The 14,319-nt window shown below is 44.0% G+C and overlaps 1 protein-coding gene across 3 annotated transcripts; it reads left to right on the top strand.

The window, feature by feature from the left end:
• Nucleotides 1-754: 754 nt before the first annotated feature.
• TMEM272 (transmembrane protein 272) lies at nt 755-11,663 on the top strand. Of its 3 annotated transcripts, XM_053380484.1 has the most exons (6): nt 755-1,220; nt 5,114-5,218; nt 5,597-5,678; nt 7,429-7,488; nt 8,667-8,749; nt 9,533-11,663. In XM_053380484.1, the coding sequence occupies exons 3-6, from the start codon at nt 5,621-5,623 to the stop codon at nt 9,893-9,895; spliced, it is 564 nt and encodes a 187-aa protein (XP_053236459.1). In that variant the 5' UTR covers nt 755-1,220; nt 5,114-5,218; nt 5,597-5,620; the 3' UTR covers nt 9,896-11,663. The 3 variants fall into 3 exon arrangements, with proteins under 3 accessions (XP_053236459.1, XP_053236458.1, XP_053236460.1); XM_053380483.1 differs by lacking the exon at nt 5,114-5,218; XM_053380485.1 differs by lacking the exons at nt 755-1,220; nt 5,114-5,218; nt 8,667-8,749 and having other exon boundaries at nt 5,639-5,678.
• The last annotated feature ends 2,656 nt before the right edge of the window (nt 11,664-14,319 follow it).

Genomic DNA, 14,319 nt, shown 5'->3' with positions numbered 1-14,319 from the left:
CTAGCCCCTGCCCAAGTGCTTGACCATTGGCTCAACAATCCAGTCATTCAAACCCCAATGTGCCACATGGAAGAGCATGAGTGCCATTTGAAGCCGAGATGTATCATGAAGAAATAGCTGCAGATCACACATGGCACTGATCATGCTATAGATGAGAGAACCACAGGTTTCTTTGCCTGTGTGATGAAATCCCCTTGCCGCAATGATCTGGTAGTTTAACACAAGGGTCTAGATTTACCCTGTGAACATTACCATACCTTTAAAATAAATTCAAAGCACACTCCCCCACCCCCAACAATTTCTTTCGATTGTCGTTTGTTTAAGGCTTGCTTAACTCTGTGAGTTAGGGATGCGGGTGGCGCTGTGGGTTAAACCACAAAGCCTAGGACTTGCCAATCAGAAGGTTGGCGGTTCGAATCCCCACGACGGGGTGAGCTCCCATTGCTCAGTCCCTGCTCCTGCCAACCTAACAGTTTGAAAGCACGTCAAAGTGCAAGTAGATAAATAGGTACCGCTCCGGCGGGAAGGTAAACGGCGTTTCCATGTGCTGCTCTGGTTCACCAGAAGCGGCTTAGTCATGCTGGCCACATGACCCAGAAGCTACACCAGCTCCCTCGGCCAATAAAGCGAGATGAGCGCCGCAACCCCAGAGTCGGTCACGATTGGACCTAATGGTCAGGGGTCCCTTTACCTTTAACTCTGTGAGGGGTAAACTTATTTGGGGGGGGTGTGCTTTAAAGGTATCTTGTGTATGCAGCCTTAGTCTTAAAGATCCTGACCTCCTTAGACACACCTTAAAATCCCAGGGTGGGAAGAGGGGCTGGCTGTTAAACCACTCTGAAAATTGCAGTGAAACAACCCAGAGAACATACCTGCTTTATGACTACCTGCTTTCATAAAAGTTCCAGGACTCCTTTACTGTCCTCTGGTGGCAAGTTGAATGCGTGCAGTTGCTTGGCTGTGGAGGGAACCGAACGTGGGTGTGCAGGGAATAAAGGATAAGAGCTTTCATCACAACAGCAGGAGCAGAGATGCAGAAGCTCTCAAACAGCCAGTGACCCTCAAAGGGGCTTCAGAACGAAGAAATGAAACACCTCAGCTGCTTCAAAGACCTGGATGCAAAGAGAAGCTTTATCCAGTGTGTCACTTAACACCACACACTTTCTTGAGGAATATTGGCTCCAGTTTTTTCTTCCCAGATCTCTGCTTGGAATAGTAAGGTGAGTAGGGAATGGCGCCGCGAAGCAATTGCACCTAACAGGGTGGGGTTGCCAGCAACTTTAGGAACAGTGTGGCATTAGCTGTTGGAGGGGGAAAGTGAGTGTGTGGCTGCTGTTGTCAGTCTTGAATGATGAAAAAAGGGGGGTGAATAGGTTGATGAATAATCCTGGATATCTTGAGGATCAGATTTTGTTGGTGTAAAAGATATGCAAGCTTTTGAGTTGCACAAATCTCTTTATCAGGTGGGATGGAGTTGCTCATTTTCCACCAGCAAGGCTTTTAAAATGCAAGTTGGGCCAGTTGCACCATTTCCCCTGGTGAAATCAGTTCAGCTGGCATTGTTCATTATGTTATGCTTACAGCAACTAAGGTCTGTAACAGCTAGAAGCAGAGCCTACATTTTTATCTGTTCCTGGAAAGGTTGCAAAACTTCCTTTTTCAGCAGGCACTGGGCTGATCTAGCTTTGGTGGCTTATTCTGTAAGGTGATTCCTTGCTTTGTGCTGTACGGTGGCTACTTTGGTTCTTGGTTCTATTCTGGGACTTCATTAGACTCCCAAAACCATTCGAAAACCAAGGTGCAGCTTCTGATTAGCTGCAGGAGCTTCCTGCAGTCACGTGGAAGCTACGCTGGACGTTCAGCTTCCAAAAAAGTTTGCAAACCGGAACACTTTTTGTTCGAAAGCCAAGCCGTTCGAGAACCAAGGTACCACTGTATTATTGTTCAGCTTCATCAAAGGTGGTCAGCATGGTGTCACTGGACTACAGCTCCCATCATCCCTCACCTTTGGCCATGCTGGCTGGAGCTGATGGAAGTTGGAGTCCAAGGACATCTGGATAACATCAGACTCCCCTGGTTTTTGATTGATTTTATGGACTGCAGAGCTGAAGTGCATCCACCCTAGGCCTCACCACCTGCTAAAAGGAAAAGGATCACTGGGACGTTGCTCCCTGTGGCTCCCAAGAAGAACAGCATAGCAAGGGGAACATCAGCCTAGCCCAACACAACAGCCAGAGAAGGAGCAGCGGCCGCGAGTTTGCTTCCCTGCTAAAAAGACTCTACTCCAGGTCATGTTGCTTGTTCAGAAGGAAGGGAACTCACTCTTTAATCTGGCCCCATCCTGCAGAGGGCGAGGGGCTGCTGGGATAGCTCAGTTGGTAGGAACATGAGACTCTTAACCTCAGGGTTGTGGGTTTGAGCCCCACAACGGGCAAAAATTCAGGGGGTTGGACTACACAGCCTTCATGGCCAGTGTGGTGTAGTGGTTAAGAGCAGTGGACTTGTAATCTGGTGAACCGGGTTCACTTCCCCGCTTCTCGACATGCAGCTGCTGGGTGACCTTGGGCCAGTCACACTTCTCTGAAGTCTCTCAGCCCCACTCACCTCACAGAGTGTTTGTTGTGGAGGAGGAGGGGAAAGGAGAATGTTAGCTGCTTTGAGACTCCTTCGGGGCGTGATAAAGCGGGATATCAAATCCAAACTACTGGTATCTGAAGAAGTGTGCATGCACACGAAAGCTCATACCAAGAACTAACTTAGTTGGTCTTTAAGGTGCTACTGGAAGGAAAAAAATTTTTTTGTTTTGACTATGGCAGACCAACACGGCTACCTTTCTGTAACCCAAACTACTACTACTACTACTACTACTACTACTACTACTACTCTTCTTCTTCTTCTTCTTCTTCTTCTTCTTCTTCTTCTTCTTCTTCTTCCTCTTCTTCCTCTTCTTCCTCTTCTTCTTCTTCTCCTTCATGGTCCCTGCCATCTCTACACTTCTGTAATCAACCATCCCAAACCTGGCACACTCCAGATGCTTTGGTGCATCATGTATATATGCATGTTATCGTTGCTTTAAGCCGAAATGGTTGAGAAAGACAGGTGCAAAACTTCAAAATAAGTAAGTAAACAATAAAAAGAATGTATACTTGTTGAGAGTATTTATTTGCCAAAATGAATAATCTAACTATCCTTTCAGCTAGGAAGGTAAATATTGCCCCCTTATACACACACACACACACACACACACACACACACACACACACCAGTTCATGCTATTTAAATTTGTGGAACAGCTGCAATGGCCTGAGCTTCTTTGAGGAGTGGTCAGTTTCACAGGCCACCCACAAGGCCCACTCCACAGCAAGGTTCTGTTGCCCAATCTGCAGAGTGCTCTCCCTGCTGCAGCTCGTTCCCATCTGACCAGCAGCAACCTGGGGAACAGGATGATGGACTAGGTACAGGAGGACTCTTCCGATGTTCTTGCTTTGTCACTCCTCCTCCCTGGCTCCCCATATCTGCTGCCTGAGGTGGCTGCCTCACACTGCCAAATGTTAGGACCGGCCCTGATGTAGCGTCAAGAGTAAATCATGGCGGGCTAGTTGGACAAATAGCCTGATAGTGTATAAGGCAGCTTCCTGTATTCCATGAAGGTATGCCTTGGGGATCCAGCTGTTGAAACAAGCACACACTCCTCCATCAGCTTGGAACAAGCTAATGGATGTTTGTTGCCTTGTGTGACAGATCTATAAATAGTGTGCATTTTAGAATATCTCTCTAGATTTTCTCCCCTTTTGCATTTGAGCTGCTATTAAGATGCTACATCTGTTCCAAAACTTCTTGGGGAAGAATGTGAATTGACTGAAGGGAAGAAAGTATCTTATTTCACCTACAAAAGACAGAGGTCCTCTGGCTAGGTCGGGATGGCATGGGGATGAGGGACCAACTCCCTTCTCTTGCGGGGGCCCAATTAGTGCCATTGCCTTCCGTTAAGAGTTTGGGTGTAATCCTTGACGCCTCCCTTTCCATGGAGGCGCAAGTTACAGCAACAGCCAAGGCGACATTTTTCCACCTTCGCTGCATCAGGCAGTTGGTCCCTTACCTTTCCCGCCCCAACCTGGCCACAGTGATCCATGCAACGGCCATCTCCAGGCTTGACTACTGTAATTCGCTCTACGCGGGGCTGCCCTTGAAGCTGTCCCAGAAACTCCAGCGGGCACAGAATGCTGCAGCGAGGCTCCTCACGGGGTCTCTGCCATGGGAGTATATTCACCCAGTGCTTTTCAAGCTGCACTGGCTCCCGGTGGAGTACAGGGTCAGATTTAAGGTGCTGCTTTTGACCTTTAAAGCCCTTCACGGCCTAGGATCCTCGTACCTACGGGACCGCCTCTCCTGGTATGCCCCACGGAGGACCTTAAGGTCCATAAATAGCAACACCCTAGAGGTCCCGGGCCCTAAGGAAGTTAGGTTGGCTTCAACCAGAGCCAGGGCCTTTTCAACACTGGCTCCAGCCTGGTGGAACGCTCTATCTCACGAGACAAGGGCCCTGCAGGATCTGATTTCTTTCCGCAGGGCCTGTAAGACAGAGTTGTTCCACCTGGCCTTTGGCTTGGAGCCAATTTGATTCCCTCCCTCTCTTTCTTTTTTCTTTTCCTTCTCCTCCTGCGATGAGGCTACATTTTAATATTTTAATGTTCCATTATTTTAATGTTGTATTTTATTTTTGTTTTTAAGTTGTAATCATTCTTCTTGTTTTTATTATTGCTTGTAAGCCGCTCTGAGCCCGGCCTTGGCTGGGGAGGGCGGGGTATAAATAAAATATTATTATTATTATTATTATTATTATTATTATTATTATTACGAATGCCAGTTAATTCTCTGGGCCTTCCTGTGACACCTGTGGGAGTTTGTAAGATGATCTCAATGCTGGCAGTGGGTGGGAAGCCAGACTTAACTTTTAAACATGGAAAACTGGCCTTTTTATTTTGTAAAAAGTGACTGGAGCACGTTTATCTATATGCCAGTCTCCCTAGGCTGGAGTTTAGCTGTAAAGCGAGAATATTATTTTTTACGCATTCCTGACTTGTCTATGTCATCATGACTACACAAATTTCAGAACGATTTTGCCTTAAAAGTGGAAACATCTATACAACGATGTGATTCTGCCTCTGCTACTTTTCATCTCCTGCTCTTTTTCTAAGCATTTGAACGACGCAACAGTGTAAGTTTAGCAACTGTTTCGGTGTTTTGTGCTTCAGTTTTGCATGAGTTTTCTGATGTCAATTGCCTGAGGTTTCAAACACAATGCATTAAATAGCATTAAAAGCACCAAAACTCATCCCCTAAGCCCTCTGCCTTAGACTTCCTCTTGAGCTCAGTTTTGTTTTGTTTTGCAATGAGCTTCCGGCCCCTGGTTGGCTGAATGTCTCTGACTTGCGAAAGGATGAAGGCTTCTCCCAAAGGCTCGTGGAAGCCCTAACCAAGGAAAGAAAACAAAAAAGTGGCCTTTATAGTGAGACTCTTCTTAGTTGATTTTTGCAATTTGTGGGTGTGAGTGTTTTAAGTTAAAATCAAACACATGGTTTCTTGTTTCCCCAAGGTCTGCAGAAGACTGTCATTCGCAATGGTTGCAGGCTTCGAGAAAGCATGCCATCGATGCATCTCCAAAATTGCCAGCAATGGTAGGTTGCCTGAGAAAGGGAGATAGTGGCAAGAGATCTGGAGCACTACAGGGATTCCGCAAAGGATGCTGATTGCAGGTCAAGCAGGGAGGCTGCAACCAAGCATACCTGTCCCAACTCAGTTTGCATCACTGTCTGATAGCAATGGATGAATCCATCCATTTCGGTTCTCAAAGTTTCCCACTGTTCCAATTTTAAATTCCGTTCTCCACATGGTTACAGTAATTTGCATTAAAAACAATACATATGTAACTCTCAGCATTTTAGAGCAAATTTCTAATATGCATTTCTTTGTATGCAATTTCCCCAAATAAACACATTTTTGCAAAACAATTCCCCCAAAAGTAATGTATATTTGTGTCAGAGCTGCCCGAGGTCCCAGCTCACAAAGGACCAACGCCGTTTCGTTGTTAAGTACGAAAGTCTTTATTGAAGTTCAGTTTCACTTTCACAGCCGCAGCGTGCAGCACTACGTCTCAAACTCTAGACCGCTGAAGCTCCGTCTGAATCTCCTCCCCCCAGACACCAGTTTAAGACTCTAGCCTTGCTCCACCTCTTCCTTTGCTCTCTCCTCCTCTGGTTCTGCCTGTCCGTCGGGGTCTCGCCCTTCCTAGACTCTTCTGACGCTGAGTCCCCTGAGTCTTCCCCCTCCCTCCGGCGGGCTTTAGGACCTGGTTCCCAATCCGGGTTTCCTGCTGTCCCACGCGCCTGTACATTTGAACTTGGCGCGCGCGCCCAGCCGGCAACCTTCCTCCTGAACGTTGCACTGCTGCTTTCACTGCTCCCCCCTTCGGGGAGGCTAGCTGGAACTGACCTCCCCTCCGTTCCCCCACTCTCCGATGGAGGCGTGGTCAGCCCTGACTCATCTTCTCTCCCCGCTGGAGGAGACGCTGGTCCTGACACATGTGACTCTTCCCCCCCACTACGCTCTGGTGGGGAAGCTGGTCCTGATCCCCCGCTGCTGCTTTGGGAGTCCCCGCTGGCCCCTTGTTTCTGGTGCGTCCCCCCTGGGACCCCCCTTGCCCTGACCATCGGCGCCCCCTTCTGGGAATCTTCTGATTCGCTGGAGAAGCTCATGGAATCTCTCGGGTCACTGTCATACTCCCCCACGCTGCCCTCGAATTCTTCCCCTTCGCTCTCCATTTCCTCTCTCCCCTGTGCTTCTGCTCCTGAGCCCCTGACAATTTGTATGTTATTTTCCCTAATATATGCATTTTAAGGCACATTTTACCCCAGTATCACCTGCCAGCCTAGCAGTTTGAAAGCACGTCAAAATGCAAGTAGATAAATAGGTACTGCTCCGGCAGGAAGGTAAATGGCATTTCCGTGTGCTGCTCTGGTTTGCCAGAAGCGGCTTAGTCATGCTGGCCACATGACCTGGAAGCTGTATGCCGGCTCCCTCGGCCAATAAAGCGAGACGAGTGCCGCAACCCCAGAGTCGGCCACAACTGGACCTAATGGTCAGGGGTCCCTTTACCTTTACCCAGTATATGTACCGTATATACCCAGTATATGTGTTTTTTACACATTGCTATTGCAACATTTAGAGTGGTGACAATTTTGAAAAATGGCTGTGTTTCAGTTCCTATATTGTTTTGGAAAGTATGAATTAGATAGGTTTGCCATTAAATGAGAAGAGAATTTAATTGCTCCTTCATTCCTACTATCTACCTGTGTATGTGACAAAAAATGGAGGGCATCTGGAGGATGTTTTATCACTATCTATAACTTGTCATTTATTTCCTTACAGCTTGCTTCATTTTTGGACTCCTTGCTTTCCTAGCATTACCACTGTCTATGGCTTTTACAGGTAAGTACACTGCCAAAATAAAAAAAAAATACTATAGCAACCAGGAGATAATGAGTTAAATGATATGGATAAAATCCAACAATGTACAAGCAGGTTTTTGCTTCCCACCTTCCATAGCAGGTTTTTGGTTCTGGTTGGGGTGGGGTAGAGGGGGGGGGGAGTTCTGTTGCATGAAGAGAAGTCTGATTTGCTTGTGCAAAAACACTATTGGATTCCAGCTTCATGTAGGAAATTAGGTTTTTCTTTGTTTCCGCATGTCAGGAGAGCCATCACCTCCTAAATTCCTTGCATGTCAGACAGTTGTTGAAATTGCAGGAATCTGCTGGAAGGACACTGGTAGTCCTAACTTTGGCAGGAATGATAATGATATTATGATAATGATATCATGATTATTTCTTAGTCACTTAATCTTGCCCAGGGCAGCCCAAAGCAACTTACAACCAACCAACCAACCAGACAATAAACTCCAGATAGATTACAACCTATGGGACGCGGGTGATGCTGTGGTCTAAACCACAGAGCCTAGGACTTGCCGATCAGAAGGTTGGCGGTTCGAATCCCCACTATGGGATGAGCTCCCGTTGCTCGGTCCCTGCTCCTGCCAACCTAGCAGTTCGAAAGCATGTCAAAATGCAAGTACATAAATAAGTACCGCTCTGGCGGGAAGGTAAATGGCATTTCTGTGCGCTGCTCTGGTTCGCCAGAAGCGGCTTAGTCATGCTGGCCACATGACCCGGAAGCTGTACGCCGGCTCCCTCAGCCAGTAAAGCAGGATGAGTGCCGCAACCCCAGAGTCATCCGCAACTGGACCTAATGGTCAGGGGTCCCTTTACCTTTAGATTACAACCTAGAGTAAAGAGAAATACATTGTAAACATCCCACCCACTTCTAAAAGGCCACAGATATCCAAAGGCTATAGGCCTGGTTATAGAGGGAAGTTTTTGCCTGATGCTTAAAGATATGTAGCGAATGCACCAGGGGAAGAACATTCCACAAACGGGGAGCCACAGCAGAAAAGGCCCCTTCTCATGTTGCCACCCTCTGGAACTCTCCTGTTATTTTACATGTTGTGCAAAATGTTTCAGGGCACCACTGCAGTTCTGAATCAGTGCACCTGCCCTTTTGCTTCTGCACGTGAGACTTGATCGAAATAATTTACTTTGTTTGTTGTTCCTCAGGAATGAAGTTTTTAGACAACTGTCCAGTCCAGCCGCGAATCCCCTTATATCTGCTTGTGGGCGGTGTGGTTGGCAGTTTGAAGGTACTGCTGTTCACTGAACAATATTTTCCTCTGAGGAGATTTGTGATGAAGTTTGTATGGAATTATCTTCATTCATAGAAGATACAAAAGAAAACACCAAAGCACCGTGTTTATATCTTAGTGAATTAACTTCAAGGAAATAAGGATTTGACTCAGGAGGAGACTTCTGGATTGAGAAAGGATCATACACTGTGTAGCCTTTTAAAAATGTTACTATTTAAACTATTTTATTCAGTACAACTAGTTGTGTGTGTGAATCTTTTAATGTCAGTTTCCTCTCAGTTTCTCATTTTTTCCTCACATTTCCACATCAGGCTGTTTTTTTTAAAAGTCCACATTAAAATCCATCAGCATTTTGATGCAAATTTGCTTGCACTACTTCGTATGCAATTTTGCCGAACATTTATTGTAAACCACTTAGAGATGTTGCTACGAAGCAGCAGCATACAGTGGTACCTCGGGTTGCATACGCTTCGGGTTAGATACGCTTCAGGTTACAGACTCCGCTAACCCAGAAATAGTACTTCAGGTTAAGAACTTTGCTTCAGGATGAGAACAGAAATTGTGCGGTGGCGGCAGAGGGAGGCCCCATTAGCTAAAGTGGTACCTCAGGTTAAGAACAATTTCAGATTAAGAACAGACTTCCAGAACTAATTAAGTTCTTAACCCGAGGTACCACTGTATAAATGTTGTTAAATGAAGACAAATGTTTGATACCGAGGAGCCAAATCTGGAATATAATGATCCCACCGGGATTTTTTTTAACCTTTGTGCAATGTCTAGGTTGGTCTTCTGCTCTTTGACTCCACCCGGATGAGACAGCTGCTCACCAAATCGGTTATGATCGACGATGACGATGACGACGAGTATCCCTGGAGACAGAATGCTCACAAATATTACATACACCTCACCCTCAGCCTCTTCCTCTTCCTCTGGTTCATCCTGGGGAACTACTGGGTGTTTTCCGTCTACCTACCTAATTTCATCCCACCTTTCCACCACCCTCAAGATTACTGTGATAAAATCCTGTACGTTTTTGCAGTTGGGGTGCTTGTTGTGAGCCACACAGTTCTGGCTTTGCTGATCTTCTGCAGCTGCTGTGTTTATTGCTGCTCCAGGCAACGATATGCTACAGAGGAGGACTGAAAAGGGGGTGGAAAGCCATAGAAGATGAGCCATGGGACTATTAGAGAAGCAATAGGGAAGAGAAAGAGGCAATTCCGGTATTTGTTGGTCATGTTCACCCTCCCTGCACACATAGTGCATATGACTAGCAAACTCCATGGAGGTCTTTTTTTACATGATTACTTTTTTCTCTCCTGTGGAAATAAATGTGGATGATAGACAAAGTCTGTATATTAGAAAGGTAGTAAAAAGGGTCTTTTTTGCTCTGGCGCATGCCAGGGAAAGCATCAACTTCCCAGTGCATGCCCTGGAAGTGAGACGCTTGCACTGCCACACCACGCCTTTTTTTTTAATGCTTTCTCAAACGTATTTACTGATTTCAGTGGTAGAAATGATGGAACGTGGGGCGGAGGTGAGAATGAGGGTAGCGTTGGGCACACAAGTAAATTACTATTCTCCCCCGCCCCCATAGAAAATGCAGGTATGGTGTAGTTAAATTGGGACAGGAAGTCTGAAAGCTGCTCCAGCTTGTCTGCCTATTGAGTATTCATGTTGATTTGCTTGCACAGACGTTAGATGATGTTTGGTCTTTATTGAGTGTTTGTTCCTATTTGTTTGTGGAGAGGATATACAACAATGAGCATTTGCTTGCACAGAGCTTATACAGCTTTCCATTAATGATTTATATCACACTTTTTAGAGCATTTCCACATCATTTTCTTTTTTTCAAGTGGGTTTGTAGCAGCAGAACACTGCACAAACCTGCATTTTGGCTATGTGATTGAATCCCAGTTATTTTCTTTCAAAGAAAATGGCAGCTTATGTTTTCTTTGGTTTGTACAAAAAGTTTTTTTGAAGGACTACAGTAATGAACAATTTTTGATCACCTACTCAAAGGTCCCTGGTTTCATCTCTAAACCACTGCAAGAGGCGTGAATTTACATATTACATGTACATATTACATTTGCTTTGATATTGCATTGTTTGTACTTTCAGGATTTCAGCTTGTTTCCTAGAATGATGCATGTTGTGTATATCTTCTTTGTGGATTGATGTGATGAAACAGCTACTTCTTCATGACAGCTGTAATGTGGCAATAAGGCAGCAGCATTGAGATTGCTTTGTTCCAGACTCTGGTGCATCCAAATCTATGGTACCCGAAAATGGTATGAAATGTGTTCTATTTGTTACTTTTCCTCCATGTAACATCACTAAGCAGTCATCTGTACAGGATTATTTAAAAAAAAATATACAAATAATAGACAGGAGTTTTAAAAACCTAAATACAGTGGTACCTGGGGTTACAGACGCTTCAGGTTACAGACTCTGCTAACCCAGAAATAGTACCTCGGGTTAAGAACTTTGCTTCAGGATGAGAATAGAAATCGTGCTCCGTTGGCGCAGCAGCAGCAGGAGGCCCCATTAGCTAAAGTGGTGCTTCAGGTTAAGAACAGTTTCAGATTAAGAACGGACCTCCGGAACGAATTAAGTTCTTAACCCGAGGTACCACTGTACTTACAGATCTTTATCTTTTTTGCCTTCACAACAATCTATGAAGTAGAACATGATACAGATACTCTTACCACCATAATTGTGGTAACCATGACCCCTGCTCAGTGTTGACAAAGACCAAACACCAAGCTTAAAAGCAGAGATGTGTTATAGCGCTACATGTGTTAATTAAAAGACCTTTTGAGAGTGGAACATGCATTAGTGTGCACTCCACAATTATTTAAATGGTTAGAGGGGAAAGAAAAGTTCTGGATATGGATGCTGCATCTGAGGCAGCCAGCCAGGGAGGCCATTATAGATAATTGAGGAATAGTCTTAAAATGCTTTTTAGAAGTTGTCCATTATCCAGATGCCTCCCCATTTGTGTAATACAATCGTTTTTACTTTGAAACAAGAAGAAAATAATTTAAGTCCTCCCATTCCATTTATTGCTCTACTTCTTCAAAATATATAGAGAAACACTAGAATACGTGGAAGGAAATGTTGTTAAGTAGAGATGGATTAAGTTCATTTCAAATTCCATACAGTATTTCTTAGACATATCCCTGCTTTAATTTTGTGATTATACATTTGTGTGTGTTTTTAAATGTAATGAGTTATATTGCAATTTATTTACAATACGTACATATGAACTACTTTGTGTTTCAGAACGCTAGCAATGGCTTTGTATAATAAAGTGATTCTTGCCAATTTTCATAAAGTGTTATTTTTATATTGAAAAGTTTCCTACTGTGAAGCTTGTGGCATATGCATAAACAAGTGTAAACATACCTTGAAAATAATTTTTAAGTCTCTTGTTTCCCCCCAAAGTGGGGTTATTTATTTTGATGCTCTAGCTTCAGCAACAGTCAGGTATGGAAAAAATGGCAAAATAAAAGCACTTTCACAGGGAAATCCTGTAGCCTGGACAGCAGGTGAAAGCAGGGAGAAATAGAACATGTTATGGGTGGCCTCTGGCTCAGAGACCAAATTTGGCCCACCAAAAGTGGCCATTTCACTGTTTTTCACCACGCAGTGTGTTTTGCAAGCCTTGCATTGGGCTTCAAAGTCCCAACAATGAAAGATTTATATTTGCTCGCTTCAGTGCATGGCTAGAGGCAGCTGCATGCACATCAACTAAAGCAACATGGAGCTTGATAATAATAATAATAATAATAATAATAATAATAATAATAATTTCTTTATACCCCACCCATCTGGCTGGGTTTCCTTAGCCACTCTGGGCGGCTCCCAACAGAATATTGGAAACACAATAAAACATCAGAACAGGATAAAGCATCAAGTGGTGGAAGCAAATCCCAGAAAGGTCCTTTGTGTCTGTTTCCCTCTAACATCCTATCCCTGAGCACCAGGAAGTGACCCTGTGAGCATGAGGTCTATTCTCCATCTCCCACCCCCTTTGGATAAAACTAGGGCCAAAATATCACCTGGACAGGCTTTCCATTTTTAATATCATGTCATCTTTATTATCAATATTTTTGTACTACTTAAAATATGAAAACCCTAAGAGGTTTATGCAAAAATGCTAAAATCAAAGTTTTAGATAGCTTTATCACAATGCTACAAAATAGGATTGCTTTTTCCAAAACCCCAGGCTACATCTACTAGAACCACCTGGTTGTCAGCAGAAGAAACAGATCTTAGCCTTACAACCAAAATGCAAGCCAAAAATATTCCTCTTGTGAAGATCCAAAAAAAAATAATCCAAGAATCTCCAAATCTTAAGAACTACAACACAATCTGTTAAAAAGCAGCAAGAAAAATGTCGTCGTCCCCCCGCCCTTGAGCCTGATTTTACAGTACTCTGCAAGACTGGAGTGATCTTAGCAGCAGCGCCAGTGAGGACAGGCTCATGTGATGGGGAGATAATCAATTTATGAGTGAGGGTTTCCTCCATTAAACACTGATGTCTACATTTGTCCCATTTGATTTGATTTTTTAAAAAGATTTTTATTGATACAGCAAGAAAAAAGAAAAAAACACAAATACCAAATTACACACAGGAATAACCATAGACACATAATTTTCTTAGCAAACAATAAAACATATATTGGTCTTAACACCAAAGACCCAACCTCCCGTCTATTCCATATTTCGATTTCATATTACTTATTGCCAATACACACTTTTATCATAATTAAACTTTTTCTTAATATATCTAATTTCTTATATCTACCTTGCAGCTATTACTGAAGTTCCTCGAATGCTGCAACAGAATTTAAACTACTATATTTATTTTCCAGATATTCTTTGAAAACCTCCCATTTTGAAACAAATTCCTGTTTTGATTTATTCTTTATTTTTTCTGGTAGACCGTCTAATTTGGCATATTCTGTCAGCTTTTGGATCCAATCTTGTATAGAGGGGATTTCATTACTCTTCCATTTTGCTGCCATCAGAGCGCTTGCTGCCGCCGTCGCATATAAAAAGATACCCTTCCTCTTTTGCGGAATATCCATACATTTGTCCCATTTGAATTGTACCTGTAGTCCCGTATGTATATCTGTTTCCCTAGAGATGCCGTGTGTATGGATCCTTCTTTCTTCAGCTTTTTGGTGTCTCAAAGGAAGATTGGAAATAGGCATTTTCGCCATTGGCAAAGAGTTTGAACATTAAAATTCCAGAAAGAGCTGCTGGAAGTGTGGAAATTTCTACAGATTGCCATTCTTCACAGCTGGGCACCTTGGCACTCTGTCCTGGAGAGGTGAGAACTTGTTCCTTCTACCCAAGCGGGACAAAACCTTCTTCAGTCCCGCAAGCCTAGAAAAGAATGAGAAAAATATGCATGATTAAGCAAAAGCCTAGGAAAGAAAGAGAAAAATATGGGAAATGGGGCTCACAGGTAGTACTCTCCTGATCTACCTCACTAGATTGGTCTGGGGCCATTCACTGCTCAAAGCTCAAGATGAATTCACCATTCTGGGTACAACATA

The sequence above is a fragment of the Podarcis raffonei genome, chromosome 3, assembly GCF_027172205.1.
Source record: "Podarcis raffonei isolate rPodRaf1 chromosome 3, rPodRaf1.pri, whole genome shotgun sequence".
NCBI classification, from domain to species: domain Eukaryota; kingdom Metazoa; phylum Chordata; class Lepidosauria; order Squamata; family Lacertidae; genus Podarcis; species Podarcis raffonei.
This window is presented reverse-complemented; position numbering and strand designations above follow the sequence as displayed.

Coding starts and splice junctions, on each gene's coding strand:
- TMEM272 (XM_053380483.1), top strand. CDS start 5,621: ATGGTTGCAGGCTTCGAGAAAGCATGCCATCGATGCATCTCCAAAATT. Junction 5,679..7,428: donor CTCCAAAATTGCCAGCAATG/GTAGGTTGCCTG, acceptor ATTTCCTTACAG/CTTGCTTCATTTTTGGACTC. Junction 8,750..9,532: donor GTGTGGTTGGCAGTTTGAAG/GTACTGCTGTTC, acceptor TGCAATGTCTAG/GTTGGTCTTCTGCTCTTTGA.